This window comes from Strigops habroptila, chromosome 12, assembly GCF_004027225.2.
Source record: "Strigops habroptila isolate Jane chromosome 12, bStrHab1.2.pri, whole genome shotgun sequence".
Taxonomy (NCBI): domain Eukaryota; kingdom Metazoa; phylum Chordata; class Aves; order Psittaciformes; family Psittacidae; genus Strigops; species Strigops habroptila.
Genome location: NC_044288.2, coordinates 24,180,493 through 24,197,519, shown reverse-complemented (window position 1 = coordinate 24,197,519; position 17,027 = coordinate 24,180,493). Strand labels below are relative to the sequence as shown.

The following is a 17,027-nucleotide window of genomic DNA, read 5'->3' as shown; positions in this document are numbered from 1 at the left end:
TGTTATGTTTCAGAGTATAGTTGTAAAAGGACTATCTATTTATTATCCTATTTATATATTAATAGTAGGAACAAGGACTTCAGTTCTTTCAATTTTAATGTGCCTAACAGGAAGCATGTATTACTGATCCATTAAGATCACTGCTGGAATAGCACAGCTGTAACTCCTTACCCTCTGATGTGGCACGTGATTGATAACACATTCATGGGGATCTAAGTGATCCAGTCCTTCAGGTTTTTTAAAATCTGTGTCTAAACTGGAGAAATGGCTTAATTAAAGGAATCACATTGTATTTCCTGAGGAATGTCATCATTATAGTGTCAGTTGTTAGATGAAATACTGCCAAGAATCAGGGGCCTTACCCATACATTTCTTTATGTCCCAGGGAAAGGAATAGGCCAGAAAAGCACTTTGTAGAACACATCATTTGGAGTGGTTTATCAAAAGCCACATATTGTGGGCTACATTTATGGTTAAAAGGGCCAGGATTTCAAATTCAGGTTGTATTCCTGGAGGCAAAAAAAACCATGACAAAAGTCATAAGCCTTCATGAATTTCTGGGGAAACAAGCAGTTGCAAATGTCAGAAATTCTCTTGGGAAACAGCTTTCCTAGAGATGGGTGTTCCTTGGTTTCTGTTTGTTTGTGGGTTTTGGTGTTTTTTGGGTTTTTTTTTCACTAGAAATGGAATGCTAGTTGCTCTCAGGAGTTACATTCATGCTCAGTGAACCTTCAAGGTTGCTGCTACCTGCCTTTTGTGTGACAAATAACATGGAAGGCCATTAGTAAATATTTGCAAGCTCTATCTCCAGAGGAAAACTGAATATTCTGCCTATACTTTAGCAGCACCAAGGTTATTTGTTATTTTGGTTTGGTTTGAGTAATTTATTTATTATTTTATATATATATAATCCATCTATAATCCACCCTATAAAGCCATCTATAGGAGGTGGGAGCAGAAAACCCCCTCTATTTTTACTGAGATTCAAGGGAAAATGGCTCTCTTTATTGACCTAAGCATTTCTCATGATAATAGAGGGAAGAAAAACATGACCTCAGAAATCATCAATTATATTTGCATTATCTAGTCCAAACAGAAATTATTACTATCAATATTGATGCTCATCAATTTATACCACTGCTGCGAGGGCTGGAGCAGCTCTGCTCTGGAGCCAGGCTGAGAGAGCTGGGCTGGGTCAGCCTGGAGAAGAGAAGGCTCCTGAAGGGGAGACCTTAGAGCAGCTCCAGTGCCTAAAGGGGCTCCAGGAAACCTGGAGAGGGGCTTTGGACAAGGGCCTGTAGGGACAGGACAAGGGGAATGGCTTTAACCTGCCACAGGGGAGATTGAGATGAGCTCTTAGGCAGAAATTCTTCCCTCACCTGTGAGGGTGCTGAGGCGCTGGCACAGGGTGCCCAGAGAAGCTGTGGCTGCCCCATCCCTGGCAGTGTTCAAGGCCAGGTTGGACACAGGGGCTTGGAGCAACCTGCTCTAGTGGAAGGTGTCCCTGCCCATGGCAGGGGGTTAGAACTGGATGAGCTTTAAAGGTGCCTTTGAACCCAAACTATTCTATGGTTCTATGATTTATCTCTGTTTCATAGATGAGAAACAAGATTTGACCATTTATTCCTCTCAGCCTTAAAATGAATCTTCCAAATAGTTTTAATAGATTTTTTTTTTTTGGTAACTCTTTTCTTAATGTTTCTCAAGTTTCTTCCTGTTTCATTTTGATTCATCTCAGTTTGATTATTGGTTTGAGTTGCCAACTTTTACAGCTTCTTCTGTATCATTGCCCGCCACAGGCTCTGTATATGGTTTCTTTCTGAGCATCAGAAGTACTCAGTGGATTTACTGGTATAAATTTGCTATAATACCATCTGGCATAAGGTGGTAATTTATATCTATGCCTGCAAATCTGTCTAAAGAGGACAAACAGATTTGTCTGTAATAGATGGGCTTTAATACCATGCTTTTAAAGTTATATTGAAATTGACCTTCCATAAAGCAGGATCAAGTCAGCGGTGGACTGATGTTTACAATATTATTTATGGGGTCAGAACACTAAAAGGAAGCATGGAATCTAAATGGATTTTATAGAAAAACCTCCAAACGTTAATGCAAAATAGCTAGCCTAAAGGATGAGCGGCAAAATCAAGAAGCACACGGGTAGAACTGAGCACAGTTGGTCTGGGTAGTGCAAGCTGCCTCTGTTCATGGCTTGAGTTGTTCATTGTTGTACTGAATATTTCTTGACATGTGGGGAGAACAGAGGAAGTCTGCAACGTAAAATCGAGGAGAAAGGAAGAGGTCATCTTCAGTAACCAGAATTGTTGCAGCAGTTGTCAAAGTGATCACACGAGGAAGCCCCAAAAGATTGATTGAAACCTTTCCCTTAACCTTGCTTAATCCTCCATTTGAAAGAAAAGGGTATGAAACCACCTGCCTAGAATCCACTTGGATATCTTTTCATCCCTGCCTTCTTTCTTGTAAACTATGGCAGGCATCTTCAGAAGCAGGTGGGATAGGAGTCTAAGAATGTTTTTAAATGCTCGCATAGTGTGTTTAATGTCATAAAGGATTAACACTGAAATACACAGGAGAGAGAGAACGGTTACTATGAGGCAGCCAACATGCTTCAAAAACTTACTGAGCAAGCCCATTTTTCAAGAGCCCTTTCCACCTCCTCTTGCTGCTAAAAGCTGAGATCAATTGACAAATCTATCTGCCAGTCACAGTAAGAGTTGACTTAGCAGATACTCTAAGTGCAGCCAGAGGGGTTGTCAGACACTAATATTCTCACTTCTTTTTTTATACCCCTACTCAAGATACCTTTCCTTGGGGCTGGAATTAAAATTCATGAAAGAAGAGTTTCTGATAATCTTCGTCCTTTCCATGACCGTATGGAGGAATGTTTCAAGCATTTAAAAGTTAAAGTGGAAAAGCAATATGGAGCCAGAGAATTGGTATTGTTCTACTTTTAATCTCTTCTGCATTTTCTCTTTGCTTAATACACATCTTGTTGCTCTGCACAAAAACACATACTAAACTTCTGCTTGTGGGTTTTCTTGTGATCTGAAGGTAGAAGGACCTGAGTTCTACAGTCAAAGAGTTGATTCAATTCTCTGATGTATCTGGAAGACTTGGAGTATTTTATTAAAGTTACAATTCTTTTCTGCTTTCTAAAGAAGTAAAAGCAAATTTTCATGTTTCTTCTCTTTGTAAGTTTTCATAGTGGTTTAGGGCTTTGATCTGCAATTGATGTCTCCCTGTGCTAGCCACTTCCAGCTGTGCTGCGAAGTAAACCCTATCATGTGGATAATACTATAAATATTAGTTGACACCAAGCTGAAATATATGGGAATTGAAGGATAACTTCTAAACACAAACTCTCCAGACAATTCTTCAATAAAATAGTCTATCTGAGCTTATGCAGGCTAGCAAGAATGATGTTGGCTGGTTTTTTGTGATTAAACAACAGCTGCCTTGGAAAATATTTTACGTTGTTGCTTTCATGTTGATGATTTTATAAAAGTATTTCTTTCTTCTGTTATAGGGGAAAAAGTAGCAAGTTTCTAATCTAAATTTTGGATATGTCCCTGCCCATTGCAACTAGATGATCTTAAGGTCCTTTCCAACCCTAACTATTCTATGATTCTATGATATTGTGCTGTGTTACAAAGCTATATGATGAAACATCTATGTATTTATCTCAGCATGTTTTTCTTATTTTCAGTTCTATGCCACCATCCTTGCAATAATAAAGAGATTGTAATCTACATTTAGCAATATTGCTAAAGTTTGAACCCTTCAGCACTCTTACAGATCAGCACTTACGCAAAAGCAACCTATTTGTAAGTTTGCAAGAGCAGAGAATGTTCTTGTGAATGGCACCACTGCCCTTTTGCCATGTCTGAGACTCTCTGGTGGCCGGCCTGAACTTCTTGATTAAAAGAAAAGAAAAATACCCCATCAAGTTATGCAGCTATTGTGTCTGTATCACAAGATTCCAGCCATTCAAACGATGAGCAGCATGTAAACTCATTGCATGTAAACTCTGCAAACCACTTGAAAGTAATTCTTGAAACGACAAATGTTTCCCAGTCTTCTGCTAGACATTGGTCTTAGTGAGAAATGACAGCAGAAGCAAAGCATTTGGGAATTTGGCACATGAAATTATACATGGATTTTTAATATTTTCTGGACAATCAGAACAAACTCCTGTGCTTTTGATATGAAATGTTTTTTTAAAGTTGTTCATATCCTGTTTATAGGATAGAAATTGAAGGAGGTTGGAAAATTAGTTTATGATTTGCACACGGGGAAATTCTTCAAAGCCTGTCTCATATCCCAACACTGATGAGCTAACTCAAGGGAGCTGTGCTCAGCCCAGGAAACACTCAAACACAAAAAGAGCGAAGAGCTAACTGCACTCTACAAATTTAGATCCCAGAAGTCACTCTGAAAAGAAAGAAAACAGTTCTAGAATTAGCAAAGAAATGTGACCCTTGTCCCTACCTTACTAACAAGAGTAACAGGAAGACGTTTGGAAATAAGTCAGACTGTTTCAGTTAACTTTGTACTAGGCTGCAAGCTTAAATCACCATCACCATTAAGCTTAATATTTCCAATGTGACAGCTAAGTCTTCTTCAAGAAGATCTGGACTGCTATCTTCTTTTTCTCCTTCCACTGCAGAACATATACTCTTCAACCTTCGCAGAGAGAGTTGGTGCTGCTTTGTGCAACATGGATACGTGGTGACATGCAGAGGAGTTCTGTTCTTTCTCCCTGGCTACTAGGGCAATATTGGTTTTGTCCAAATTGCAAACACATAATTTTAAAAGGTTAACACATTAACACATAGAGATGGCAGAACCTGTTGTGTTGGTGACAGAGCATGATTATCATCTTGGAGCAAAGACTAACTAAATCTATTTACCCAAGCAAGTACATTAATGGCATGCCCCAGGTCTGACTGAAATAAGATCAGCAGACACTGTTTCTCTTAATTTCTTTTTCAAACATACAGTTTATTATGTCAGTTGTAGTTTGTTTAGCTACTCACTGTGCCATCAAGTTTGAGAGGCCTTAAGAGTAAGAGTGTACCAGACAGAAGAAAATTAATGATAGCAAATAACTTCTTTCATGACAAATATGTTAAAACATTTGTGCTATCTTCAAGACCTAGTGACAAGGGATGAAATGAGGTTCACACCAAGCTGTTTGATAGAATGTGTTTCTCTTTCCATCCTGCAGCCAGATTTTGATGACAAGAGAGTAGGACGGCCGCGGTCAATGCTGAGATCCTATCGCCAGTTGTCAGTTATTTCTCTGTCTTCCATGAATTCAGACTGCAGTACTCCAAACAAAACCACTTCAGAAAGGTTGGTTATGAATACAATACACATTTTCTTTCAGTCCTGGTTTTTAACCAGTTTTATGGGATGAAACTAGAAGATACTTTAAAAAAGGCATTCAAGGGTAAAGACCATTAACAGTCTCTTCAGACTATGCCAAAATTATTTTTAATTGTAGCTATCACTTCCTCCAGGCTTAGAGCTTCAGTATTTCAACCTCAATAGGCAAAATATACTCACTTTTTAGAAGTCCAAAGGTGTATGCCTCTAATTTGGAGTGTTCCTTCTCAAGATACCCCTCTATTCTGGCATGTTTTACTGTCAGTTTCTTGTTTAACACTACTTAAGTATTCTGAGCTGCCTAACAAGGATGTGTAGTATCACACATTATGAGAGGCCCCAGGCTGCTATTCCTGCCCCTCAGCTTCCACTCAAGAAGGGTGTAGCACACAGCCATGATTTGTGTCACATCTGCCAGCCCCAGGTCCTTAGGAAAGCAGGACACCTCTTATGGAACCAGACAGCTACACTTCAGCAGCTGAATCATGCAACTATTTTTAATTCTTATGATGCTAATTTATTTCTAGGAAGCACTGGTCAATAGATTCACCAGGCTGCTTCATCTATCAATTTTTATGTTGTAAAATAAGTTCAGGAGGGGAGTAAAGTAAGTTCAGAGGGAGTAAAGCCAGCACCAATTTAATATCTGTTTGGGGTTTTTTAAATTAAAAATAGCCTGGTTTTGAACTATAAAAATTAGAGGAAGAGAGGAGGAAGATTTGAGGTTTGGGTTGGTTTTTTTTTTTTTGATCAATTATATGTGTTGTTGCTCAGTCTGGTGAAATAAATAGGAGAATGCATTTAAAACATGACAATAAATTCTCTGTTCCATTGTTTTCAACAACCAAAAGAGCATGTCAGCACCATCATCACTGCACATAAACTTGCCATATGAGCTCTTAACTCTGTTTAGTTTAGTTCTTCAGCTAATGCACGAAACTTTAAAAAGGGGATTTGAACTCATGTTAATATTTTACATTCTTTGCAAGATTTTAAGACAAGGTCATACCTCCTGAAGGCATCTCCTTTGTATCTACAGCTGCCAGCTGAAGCACATCGTATACGTTTTGCCAACAGTTTGCAAGGCTGCATAGAAAGTCAAAGGAAAGGATGACCTGCATTTATATTTCATGGGGAAATGACATCAGAATGCCAGTGGCTTTTAAAATATCACTCAGCAACTTGTACTTTTTTCTTTTCCTCCTGCAGCTTTGATCTGGAAGTAGTGCTACCAAAGCAGGGAAAAGCAGAATCAGAGGAGACTGCTCTGCAAATTAATCCTCACCCTGAAGTCAAGAGGAGAAAGTCCAAAAAAAGAACAAAGAGAAGCAGCGTGGTGTTTGCTGATGAGAAGACAGCACCTGATGTCTCTATCTCTGACATGAAATGTGTATGTTACTGATTTAGAGTAGTATTTTATATTCTATAAAAAAGAGGACATTACTGCTTTGCATAGGGAAATAAATAAAACCACATAAAACCCTGCCATAAAGGGAAATATGTAGGATGCAGAGATGATCTGCCCTGTTATGAACAAAACCTGTGAGGTGCTGAGGAAGAAACAAATCAGTGGAAAAATCAGAGCATCTCCTCTTGCTTATGATGACAGATAATAGAGCCCTGAAGTTGCAAATTCTGAAGCTCAGTTAGTTAGCTTAAACTGGGATACTGTGCTGGGCGGGTTCAGCCAGCGGTGCTGCAAGAAGCAACTGCCTGCGCTGCCATTTCATGGCAACTCTCCGCAGTCAGGGCTGTTCGGGAAGTAATGAGCCCTGTACATTTTGTACCTTGTTATGGAACATGCAGCTGTTAGGAAACTGCAAGCTTGCAAACAGTGTTCCTTAAACAGTGCCAGACTGAAGTCTGGAATCACTGGCATCTCTCGCTCCACAGATCATCTGGGTGCTTTTATTGCACTGCTAGATCATTAAAATGACTTACGCTCTCTCCATGGAATTGAACAATCTCTTGTTGCCAGATATTTTAATTTAGATAGGCCTTGTATAGCAAGAGGACACACAATCATCAAAGGCAAAGTGAATTCAGTAGAAAGCTAAGATTCTTTTGGGGAACAAGGAGAAGCTTGTGGAGGGTTATGATTGTCTTACACTACATGTCCTCAGACAAAACAGAGCTATAAAGCACAGTCATGCTTTGAGGAGCATTAATATCCAAAACCAAGCAACACCTTTGTCTTGTGATTAATGAGGTAACACACACCTAGCCGTGGGAATCTCACTGCTTACTGAGTCACAGGATTTTCCTTTGCTTCAGAAAAACAGTGACAATCTCGCAGCAGCCAAGGGGGCTATGGTATTGCAATAGTATTCAGAGCTGGCTGATAGCATTATTCCACAGATATGATAGGAATATCATCCTCCACTTCCCCATTACAGAATGACTTCTAGCTAGCTTTTTAGGGTAATATTTTTTCTATGTGGAATGACAAGTATTTCTCTAACAATAAATCATCTCCCAAATCATTACATGTTTTTAGCTAGTATATAATATTTGATGTGGATCCAGTTCTACTGCTTTTAGTTACTTTTACTGTTTACTCAGCAAACAATCCCATAAAGAACTAGGGTTAGGCATTATAATTTGTTTTTTCGTTATTTTCTTTTATGCTTTTCACATAATACCATTTTGCTTGCATCTTTGTTGCTGACATCTCAGTTCATCATTAATGGACTTTGGCTTTTTTTTTTTGTTTTTTTTTATTAAACAGGTGCTGAGGAAATACGAGTTCATGAGTGACACCAACCTCTCAGAACACGCAGTGGCACCTCAGAAAACGTCTGTCCTCAAGCAGATGAGTTCTGTCAGTCGTTCTATGCCAGCTATTCCAGGTAAGCTGCTTACAGTAAGATGAGAGTTCTGCACTTCTTTGTTGCTGTGTTAAGGAAACAGCAATAAAGGGTTTGGCCCAGGCAGAGCAGGTAGTGCTGTCTATGGCTCTGTGCCTCTGAGATGGAGATTACAATAAGTGTGTATTGTGCACACAGGGCTGGACTGCTGCTTGTGGGCATTCTCCCTGCCTTGAAAGAGGCAAGGTCCATTCATCTTCCTTACTCCTCAAAGCAGAGGGCAGTGTTTGAAATGGGAAGAGAAGCTCTGTACTCTGCTTTGGCAGATGAATATCCCCAGAGGCTGCCCCATAGTACGGTTTCAACTTCTGCTTTGAATGTTAGAGAGCAATCTCATAAGCCTCCCTCATAGGAAGAGGAAGGGGAAACAAGATAAGGTAACTGCCCACTAGAAAGACTGACAGTTGCATGACAGAGGAGGGGAAAGTGTAACTGAAAGTGGATCTCATTTCCAGGCCAGGGTATGTAGAGAAAATGTGCCCTATTTCCATGTTCTTTACCCCCTACTTCTTCCATAGCATGTCCCATTTCTCAGCTTGCACTTCCTCTATCTCTCTCATTGTGCCCATCTTTCCAGATGCCTTTAACAGACATCTAGCACAACACAACAGACTGTCACAGCCCACTTCTTTTTCATGTATTTATCTATTTTTAATTCTGTGACCAGATTGGTTCATTTTTTCACTATTCAGTTTCCATGTAATGAAGTTTACTGCTTCCCCATTACTTACTTTTGTATTCTAAGAATACAGTTAGAATAAAAATGTCTAATTTCTTTCTAGTCATTGCAGGAGCTCATTATTTTGAATTCTGCTTTGTCTTACACTCTGACTCTCATGTTTTGGTTTTGTTTTATTTTGTGCAACCAATATGTTTCTCTTCTAAGGATTAACTCTGTCCGTTGGCCCTGTGGCACCTGATGAAACAATTGCGTCACACAGGTTGAGTCAACCAGTGTTTCCTTCCACTTCAGATGGTGACAAGAAAACCTTCAAAAAAAAGAAAGTGAACCAGTTGTTTAAAACAATGGTAAGTTCTGTGCGTTTATGGGGGAAGGAGAAAGTGTTGCCTCTTCAGGAATCCTAGGCTCTGAAAATTAAGTCTTTTCAAAATAACAGAAGATCATGTCAAACTCTTCCTTTTCTCTCCCCCTTTCCACCTCCCCCTTCCCCCCTTCTCTCGTCAGAGAGAGGAGTGGAAGCTCTATGGGGATGCAAACATTTGCCTCTGGCTGTGCTTGCTGGAGTACGAGGGTCCATCTTCGATTGTTTGAAAGGCAGGCTCCGATGTGCAGTTCTGCTTCGGGACCACAAGAGGTCTCATGTGACCTACTAATTTACTCGGATTTGCTTTTGATAACGTTGATTAGCAGCAGAGGAAAGTGATTGTTTCTTGTTCGATTAATCACATGGGGCAGTTAGCACAGGCAGCTAAGTAAGGTAAGCATAGCATATGTGGCAAAACATGAACAGTGTGGTCAACCTCTGATGGCAGAGATGCTGCTTTCAAAGTAGAACTTGGCTTACACTGAAGCAACAGTGTAAGCTCAAACAGCTGCTCCAAACAGGTTGCCTTCGTTCGAAGTAGGAAACCTTTCACTCATGTCTGTGGAAAATTCCCACAATTAAAACAATTGAATTTAATGCATTGTATGAAATCAAATGATGTATATTCAGTGCAGATATTAAGATTGAAATGTTTAAAAGTTTTCCTGTTCTTTCAGGTAGTGGGTGACATTTAATGCAGGTGCAGGTAGCTGATAGGCATAATGCATAAGCATTCTGTGACACCTGCAATGTTCGATGTGTCAACTTTGCTGATCTTTCAAAGCTAAAGTTTATTTATTTTATTTTATTTTATTTTATTTTATTTTATTTTATTGTATTGTATTTTGTTTTGTTTGGGGTTTTATTTATTTTTTTCTGGTGAATAGGTTTCATTGTCATCCATTAGTTTCTTCAGTGTTTCAAAAAAAAAAAAACCAGATAGTGCTTTCAGGGACCACTGAGCAACATTTAGGAAAATCTGCACTTAGGTGTGTTCATAATATTTTCCTGGTAGGAACAAAATTAACCCATTAATTTGAAGTCTGTAGGATTTCACTTCTGTTCAGTTTATCACATACTTGTTCTTTTCAGACCCAGGAGTAACAGCTTTTCAGTGTGATCTCATCCAGTCACATTTAAACCTAAATAGGATTTAAAATGAGGAGGACAAAATGTCCTTTTTTACAAGTCTGAAAAAGGACTGAACAAAGCTACAGATCCATTTGTGTAGTGCTTCACAACATGACTGGAATCATGTGGACAGGTTTAAACACAGGTTTATGGTTTTGCAGGATGGAGAAATTAATTCAAAATTTCCAGGATTTGGTCAACATAATTTTTTCTCTCGCCACAGCTTAAGGCCACAAGCTATTAATTAATATATGCATTTTATATCTATATATTACTATACATACTGAATCCAATGCAGCAGTCATTTTAACATATGGCACTCTGTTCCTCTTGTTTTCCAGCGCATTTCCAAAGTTCTAGAAGATGGAAAGCAGTCTGTGGAGCATCATTTCAAATCTTCATCTACAGATCTGTGATTGAGTCTGTTACAAGACTGCTTCTCAACTGAAAATAATTACCTATACATACATCTCCTATTTTAGAGTGCCAGCTACTCTAAAGAAAGATAACATAGATGGCTAATAAATAGGAACAACAATATTAATGGGCTCCGATAAGTGACTTGTGATACAGATACAGGAATAACATTTGAAGAAAATACTACAGGATGTGCCCACCAGGACATGCAACAGAAGTTCACTGAGCCTCTGGGCATAGAGGTCAAAGGACATTGTGTGTTCCCTGGTGACAAAACTTATTCCTCAGAAGAAAGATGTATTAAAAGGTCATCTGCAGTGCTTGCTGTAAAATGTAAGTCAGATCCTGTTCTTTTCAAAGAGGACAGAAGTTATTATTTTCTGTAGCTGGTACAGACACACTCCAGCTATCTTTCAACTATTACTGTCAGCGTAGTCAAGGCAACAGATGGCTCAGCACAAAATAGCTGCTGACAATGTGCTCTGTGGCTGGATTTACAGTCGTTGGATCCCTCTGCTGCTCCCACCCCACTGCTCTGTATCCTCAGTCTTTCTCAGGGTGATGTCCATGACTCTGACACCATACGCCTGAGTTATTTTCAGAACAGTGGCTATTATGTTGAAAACGTGCAAAAGTTTATTTACACATGTATGAGTTGCTATTACATCCAGCAGCACGATAAACAAAAGCTGCATTTTTGGCTGTTCATCAATAAAATGTTAAAAATTTATTTGCCTTGAACCTTTCTCCCTGAAATCTTTAGATACCATCGATAGAAGGTAATAGTTTCTTACTGACAGCAAATGGAATTCTATCAGTCCAAGTCTTCTGCTTTCAGAATTGATTTTCTGTGCCTCTCCAACTCATGAGGTAGAGTTGGAGGATGATCTCTTGTTGGCATGAAGCTACACTGCACATCAGCACCTGAAGGTTCTGTAGCCTGTCAGTTCTTTCTAAAGGCAAGTATGTTATCCACATATAAACATGAATAATTGATTTCCTTTGCTCATCCCTTCATGTTTCAGACACCTACATGGGTTTATATTAATAAAATATGACCATGAGTAGTGCTGTGGATGGGAGAGGCTGGCCTTGCTGCCATTTGCATGGATATGGGAAAGACTGAGAGCTTAAAATTGTTCCTTGGTGAATTGCTGAATCAATGGGAAGACATCTTCAGTTTGTTCTAAGCATAACTATTTCTATAAACACTTTTATAGAAGTTCAGCATGAATAATTGATTTAATGAATTTAGCCTCTCTTTGCAAGTTGGCAGTGTGAAGCTGTTCTCTACAGGAATAATTAGCGATTGTTTTCTGTGAAAAGTTTGAAATGTTTGGCATTGGAACTAATACTGTGCCAAGAAATACTTTTCACTAGAATAACCATAGACAGCAAACCAAAAGGGGACCAGTTTAACACTAACCACAGTCTTTGTTGGCATGGATACTGAGGGACTTCTTGTTTCCTTTGCTTTTCAAAGAAAATCCTGTGGTACTGCCACTGAGGAAGCACAGAGGAAGCACAAAGCTTTTCTAGCAAAACAGCTCAGTTTACCAGAGCAGGTTATCTGGGAGTGGAAGTGAAAGGTTGGGGGGTGCATCTTTAACATCTTGCTAACCTGGGGGAAGAGGAGGGAGGTGCTCAGGTTGTCCTACAATACTATTTGCAGATACATTGAAGAAATATCACAAACTAAAAAGTATTTTAAAATACAAGGCTTTGTTCTACTGGGAATGAGTAAGAAAAGGATGATTTAGCAATTGTTTGTTCTTCGTACAGATACTTGTTGAGGGCTTTCTTTTGCTTATTGCATCTTGCAGCTATGTTTTCATGTGAGAATGAGAGTTTTAGCTCAAGCTGTTATTATAAATTCTAATTTAAGTACTGTGATGAAAAATAAAAAAGTCCAAAGAATGGAAACAAATATCAGGAAGGCAGGAGCATGATGTCTGAAGGAAGTTTGGTGTTGAGTCTTTAGCTAATGGTGCAAGATTGATGCGTGTGTTTTGTTTGGGGTTTAGTATAATTTTTGATGAAGAACTTAGATTCACACTTAATTTAACAAATATCATCAAAAATCCCGTTGGTTGTCCCACATCACAGATTTTCCTCCTCTTGCCAGACTGGTTTTGGATATGATTCAAGCCTGAAATCATGTAAATCAACTTTGCAGCAAAGCAAAATTAACTAAGAAAAAACAACTGCCAAGAACAAGGCATACATGGGACTGGAATTTTAAGGGTGTTGGGACAACAAGCTCCAGCCATTCACAAGTTTCCAGAAACTGTAGATCCTGGTGCTTAGTCCAGATAAACAACATACTGTGAAGAACGAGTGATGCCCTGGGATAACAGAGTGAAAGTAGGCAATCTGTCAACATTTCTTTAAAAATGTAAATCAGCACCAATTGTCATTTTTGTCACAAGCTGAATAGGTACTGCTTGACATTGTATCACACACAGTCTGTAACCTTCTTTGTTAGACAGTGGAAACTGAGAGTGAATAGAATCATAGAATGGTTTGGGTTGAAAGACTTTAAAGTTCATCTAGTTCCAACTCCCACTGGGGGTAGTGGGTGCCATATTAGTTATTCTGTATGAAGTCCACAGACCCATTAGGCATCACTGGAGCTCTTTTTTCATTTGCCTTTTTGATATTCCTTGGTCTGGCTTTTGGCTTTCTCTCTAGTTCTCTAATTTGTTTCATCCAGTCCCCGACCTTTCTTTAAGGATTCATTAAGGCAGGATTCTTACTCTCTGTCTTGGGACACCAGTCTTGTATGGGAGAGAAAGAGGATTGGATTTCTTCATAGTTTCAGAAGGGCAGAATATAAAATTAACAATTTTCTCTTTTTCTAGCCTATTCATAGTTGATAGGTCACAACAAGCAAGTTACATTAACTCAGACCAGTATGTTAAAAAAAAGGCAGTACAACACTGTGTAAGTAGACTTTCCTGGGTTTGTTACTAATGCATCACATGAACCTTAGTAGTGTAGAAGATTGAGGGTCTGGAATGTGTCCAATTTCATCATGCTTAAATTGAAGGAACCTTGTGCCGTCCTGGTCTGTGGAGAACAGAGCTCATATAATTGACATGGTGGACTATTCTGCTTTCCACAGGAGGTTTGAGATGCAGAGGCAGTGTGCTCCCACAATTACTAAGACAAAGAAGCTGAACCATACAGCTTCTGTAAGAGTGTAAAATTTTCCTCAATCAGGAGGACATCAAGTAGCCTGAGTGGTGATGAAGAATTTTAGCACCAGCTACTAAATTCTACTGTGTTTTCAGGCAGCAACCATTTTACTGTAAGAACTGGCTGAAGAGCAGTTCCTAACCTGAACTGGCAAAGAGCAATAAATCTGTGCCAAGCACTTGTTCACAGTTCTTAGAAAAGCAGGGAGTGGGCAGACAGGTTAATGCTTTTATGTCATGTTACTGAAGTTACTGAAATGTCAGTGACAAAACGGATTCAGAGATTGAGTTGCTCTCTTTAACCCATTTGATATACGCAGCTTTTGTTGTTTGGCTACTTTGCTGCTTGCTTCATTGGTGGCAATGATGGAGCAGAGGCTTTCATTCAAAACAAGTTGAAGGTACATGCAAAGAATCCTGCAAGACAAAAATTTGGAATGATGATGGCAAACTGCTAAGAGGACTTAGATGATCTGACTTCATCAGTTTGAATAAGAAGTCTCAGCAACTCAACAACTGAAGGCTGGTTAAATCATGCAGTGCAGTCCATACCCAGAGTCATAGTGAGATTTTACACTGATTGCACTAATGAGTACAAATCTCTGCTTTGGACTATGATAAATCCATAAATATTTTATTGTACTTACAACTACGGAGATTCTGGATCAAGCTGCTCACTAATGTCACAGTATTGCAGCAGCTGTAGCATGTCAGGCTTATTATGAAGGGATTTTTATTTCAGCCCAAGTAAGAGCAATGGAAGCATCTTTGAAATGATGATATAACTACTAAGAGCTATACAATCACTAAGAGCTTGCCAAGTTCCCAGGTAGGTCTGTTCCACCCTGATCATGGGATGAGGGTGCTTTTCAACAAGAAAAGCTGTTAAATCAGCTGTTAAACCTGATTTTAAGATCTCAAGGGAGGACAGGAGAAGATGTTTTGTTTGTTATTATATCTGGTTTCTCTTTAAGTCAGGTCAAGGAGTTGTTTTTAAAGTTGTTTTTAAAGATCTAATCACATCATTCTCTATGCTAACGTGCTCTTCCATTTTAAAGGATGTTACTTTAACTATCATGACAAGACCAAAAGATCCTTTTTTGTTCCAGCTTCAGAGTAACTCCACCAAACATAGGATCCTTCTCATGTAGAAATCAAGAGAATTCAGCCAATCTAAAGCCAAACTGTCTTTTGTGTAATCTCTTTTTTAAAACTATTTCTAAGGAGTGAAAAATAAACAGTTTAAGGACCCTTTTCCTCACTGATTTTTGAAGGTGGATATGTCCATCTTGTTACATGATTAATTTTTTTCTGAGGAATATGGAAGTCTATGGAACAAGTTTGCAGCCATCTCCAATCCTAGATGCCTTGGAGTAGTCACTAGTGTTATGGTACTTCTATTTCCCTCCCAGAACTGAGTTCCTATTTGCTCTTAGGCATTCAAGGTCCTTTTGAAAGGGAACATTGAGCAACATCCCAGAGACTGCCCTCAGTTGTAAGGACTTCAGCATAGGCAATGTTTGCTGCTATGGGGGGAGGAGAGTAGTTTTTCTTTATTGACTCTGTAATTTTCTATTCTGATTTGCTATCATGATGCAGTGTGTGCTAAAGATTAACACTGTAAACGAATAATTGCTCTGCAAACAAAGCTCAGGTAGGCCATGGATTTCATAAACTTTAAAAATGTTACATAAATTTAATCAGGATTTTAAAGTGAGGACAGTTTGATCTGATAGGATTTTGGATAGAATCATCCCTTAGTTCTTATCCCTTAGTTCTTTGACTTCCAGGATAGCACTCCATTGTGCCATGAGTGATCTTTCGTATGGCTGACCCTAGAATTAGACAGCCACTGAGTGTCTGTAACAAATACAGTTTCTGTGTTAATGATTTTTTCATGAGTATTAGTGCAGTTCCATATGCCCCACTGTGCATGGCAGTATTCAGCCTACCTTTACTAACAAACAGGTTAATGTGAGAGGCATGAGTGGTCTCTCATTCATAGTTAACACTTCAGAGGCCTTCCCTTTACCTTGAATTAGTTCAGCTGATGGTCGGTAGCTGTTGATGGTGTTGCAATGGCTTTAAGTTGTGATTGATTCAGAAGGCACAGGAAAGGTGATGGGGATCAGAAACCAGTCCTTTAAGGTATTTATGTCCTGACTTGGTCGCTGACAGCCAGAAAAAGGAAGGTCATGTAGTAGGAATCTTGCACTGTTGTAACTAGAAAAAGTCTAAAAAACCCCTCCGTGTTTGACAGATATTTTGAGGGATTTTCCCCAGAATGTTTTTATACCCAAGAAAACAGCCCTGGATAGAGTTGCTTTAGATGCAGCTCTTTTAGCTGGGAATATCATATTTTATCATACAATAAAGCATATTATGGGTGGATACCTGGATTTTACAGATACTGAGGAACATGAAGTCTTTACTACATGACTTCTCGGCGATGCTTCAGTAGTGCTTTGACACACTCACTAGTACTAATTCACAATGCCTGAATTTATAGAATCTTTCTTAACAAATGCATTTAGACTTCCTTCATGAGATAAGAAAACAGTACTATTGGAGATCAGTACTGGAAAAGAGAAGAGCAAAGGAGGCAAACCTAAAAGAAAGACATAAGTCTCTAAACTTACCAGAATTTCTGCACAGAATTTCAGAGCAAATGAAGGATTCTAATATGAAAAATTTACAAATGTTTGCATATACAATTGGTTATTTTGACAGATCCCAGAATTAGATCTAGATTTATATAATACTGGTAAGGGGCCAGTGATCACGCCAGTGTAAAAACCTGTTGCAAAGTTACCTCTAGGGCAGATCCCGACTGATTCGATATCTTTCCCAGAATTGTCACTAGGGGGAGATAAGAAGTTGCGATACTTTGCCGATACGATGGATCTCCAACTACTGATCTGTCTACCCAAATAATGGAAAACCAAAGTGGAGCAACT

At 39.0% G+C, this 17,027-nt stretch overlaps 1 protein-coding gene across 1 annotated transcript in view; it reads left to right on the top strand.

The window, feature by feature from the left end:
- DOCK2 (dedicator of cytokinesis 2) overlaps window positions 1-11,603 on the top strand; it is a 171,249-nt gene extending 159,646 nt beyond the window's left edge. Inside the window, exons 47-52 of the mRNA XM_030503652.1 lie at window positions 2,823-2,960; window positions 5,252-5,379; window positions 6,622-6,802; window positions 8,141-8,261; window positions 9,166-9,308; window positions 10,798-11,603. Coding sequence (XP_030359512.1) covers window positions 2,823-2,960; window positions 5,252-5,379; window positions 6,622-6,802; window positions 8,141-8,261; window positions 9,166-9,308; window positions 10,798-10,872 — 786 coding nt within the window. The 3' untranslated portion in view covers window positions 10,873-11,603. The remainder of the gene's footprint in view (window positions 1-2,822; window positions 2,961-5,251; window positions 5,380-6,621; window positions 6,803-8,140; window positions 8,262-9,165; window positions 9,309-10,797) is intronic.
- The last annotated feature ends 5,424 nt before the right edge of the window (window positions 11,604-17,027 follow it).